We start from the raw sequence: 2,345 nt of genomic DNA on the forward strand, positions 1-2,345 counted from the left end.
CGTGTATATGTAAAAGTGTTTTACAGCTGAGCCATCTCCCTAATCAGATAGGTATAGGTTTTTCGTTTGTTTGTTTTACATTTTAATTAATTGACAATATGAAAATGAGAGATTTTACAGACTGATCTGGAACTGGCAAGCCTCATTTGGTCAGAATCCTTAGCTCTCTGGTCTCGACCATTTCCTAATGCATTCCACCCAGCCAGACTCTCTTACATGTGCAGAGTCTCCGTAGGTATTTGAATTTGGGATCTCAGTGGAAGATAAGAAACACGTGTGGGTTGTAAGGAAGAAACAGGGGCATTCTTTCCAGAGGCAAGTCATCCTTTTAAAAATGTTTTTATTTTTTCTTTGAAAATTTCATACATGTTTACAATGTATCTCAATCAAATTCACTCATTTCCCCCTCCAGCTCTCTCCCAGAACCCCCCCAGGTCTCCCTCACAACTTCATGCCCTTCTTATATAATCATTAATTTCAGCAAACTGAGTCCTATTAATGTTGCCCATATGTACATGAGTCTGGGGCCACCCACTGGGGAATGGAAAACCTACCAGTGACCACACCTCAAAGAAAAGGGGCTCACCACCATAACTACCATTTGTTCCTCAGGTAGCGGTGGAACCTCAGGAATCTCCCCACCCATCCATGTTGAAATTATGCCTCAGTTGATCTTGTGTCGGTAACCCACAGGTGCTGTAGGTCATGTGTGTCATGTGTGCAACAACCATGTCATGGTCAGAGGACAGTGTTTCAGAACACCCATCCCTCATACCCATAATCTGGGCTCTTATATTCTCTCTGCCTCCTCTTCCATGATGTTCCCTGGTCCCTGAGAGTGAATGTTGATATCGGTGTTCCATTTATGGCTGGGTACTCACAGACGTTTGTCAGTGCTTTCAACGGTGATCTGTCTCTGCATTAATCACTATCCACTACAATAAGAAGCATCTCTGATCAAGGCTATAAACACACTTATCTCACATCTTTTTCTTCCTTTCCTCATAGGTCCTTGCTGTGGTTGCCGGTTCTCTTCATGCCCTCTCTTTGTTCCGAGTTTCTAGAGCGGCATCATGGCCAATCTCTCTGCAGTGTCCGTGTTCATTCTCCAAGGCTTCTCCACGGTTCCTGCATTGCAGTTACTGAGCATGGTCATCTTTCTTCTCATATACCTGGCTGCGGTTCTAGGGAATGTCTCCATCATGATAGCTGTGACTCTTGACGCCCATCTGCACACACCCATGTACTTCTTCATCAAACACCTCTCCCTGGTGGATCTCTGTTCTACATCCACCACCCTGCCCCGGGCCCTGGTGGCTACCATGGCAGATACCAAAGAGATATCCCTCCCAGCCTGTGCATCTCAACTCTTTGCTTTTGTCTGCTTTGGCTCTCTGGAATGCTTTCTCATCACTTCCATGGCTTTTGACCGCTGTCTAGCCATCTACAGGCCCCTAACATATGGGGTGACCATGAGTTCTCAGACCTGTGTCTCCCTAGTAATGGTGGCATGGGTCAGTGGGCTCCTCTTTTCTACCTTCCACATGGTCAACACTTTCTCCTTGCCGTTCTGTGGCCCCAACATGATTGATCACTTCTTCTGTGACATCCCCCCACTCATGCATCTAGCCTGTGGCAATACCCAGGGCCACGAGGCTGCAGGTTTTATAGTTAGTGGCTGTGTCATCATGACATGCTTTGCTCTCACCTGCCTGTCTTATGGTCTTATTGTATACACAGTGGTTCACATCCGCTCTGTAGCTGGCCGCTGGAAGGCCTTCTCCACGTGCTCCTCCCATCTGGCCACAGTGCTTCTGTTTTATGGCACTGGAAGCTCCGCCTACATGCAGCCCACAGCCCACTACTCCCCACTGCAAGGGCGCATGGCTGCCCTATTCTATTCTATCCTCACACCAACTCTGAATCCGCTTATCTACAGCCTGAGAAACAAGGACATGAAAGCAGCTCTGAGGAAGTTTTATCCACAGGTGCCATCTTAGAACCTGACATTTGGACATGGGAAGGTCCAGAAACCCACTTACTTTCCCCCTTGTAACCATGGCAACCATCAGAAAGTCCACTGTTACACTTTAGAATACTTACTGGCCAATTGTGTTGCTTTTTAGGGGTCCTAGGGAAACGGTCTATGTATTTCTTAGCCCATGTGTTGACTGGTAGTTTATTTTCTTGGATGTCCACTTTCTAGTGTTGCTATTTCCTCCAAACTGGAATGTGTGGTCTGGTTGAGGAATGGAGAAGGCTCATGGTACTCACAAGAAACTTAGAAGAATCACCAAAGATTCTCCCAAAGGTTAAGCAAACAGTAGACTTGAGGTAGCTGCCAG

General features: G+C 46.6%; 1 protein-coding gene across 1 annotated transcript; it reads left to right on the top strand.

Annotated features, from left to right (window-relative positions):
- Positions 1-1,073: 1,073 nt before the first annotated feature.
- Positions 1,074-2,000, top strand: LOC114631281 (olfactory receptor 2G3-like). Its single transcript, XM_028779584.1, has one exon. It carries the CDS (start codon positions 1,074-1,076, stop codon positions 1,998-2,000), a length of 927 nt encoding a protein of 308 aa, XP_028635417.1.
- Positions 2,001-2,345: the final 345 nt, after the last annotated feature.

The sequence above is a fragment of the Grammomys surdaster genome, unplaced genomic scaffold (assembly GCF_004785775.1).
Source record: "Grammomys surdaster isolate TR1022 unplaced genomic scaffold, NIH_TR_1.0 355, whole genome shotgun sequence".
NCBI lineage: Eukaryota > Metazoa > Chordata > Mammalia > Rodentia > Muridae > Grammomys > Grammomys surdaster.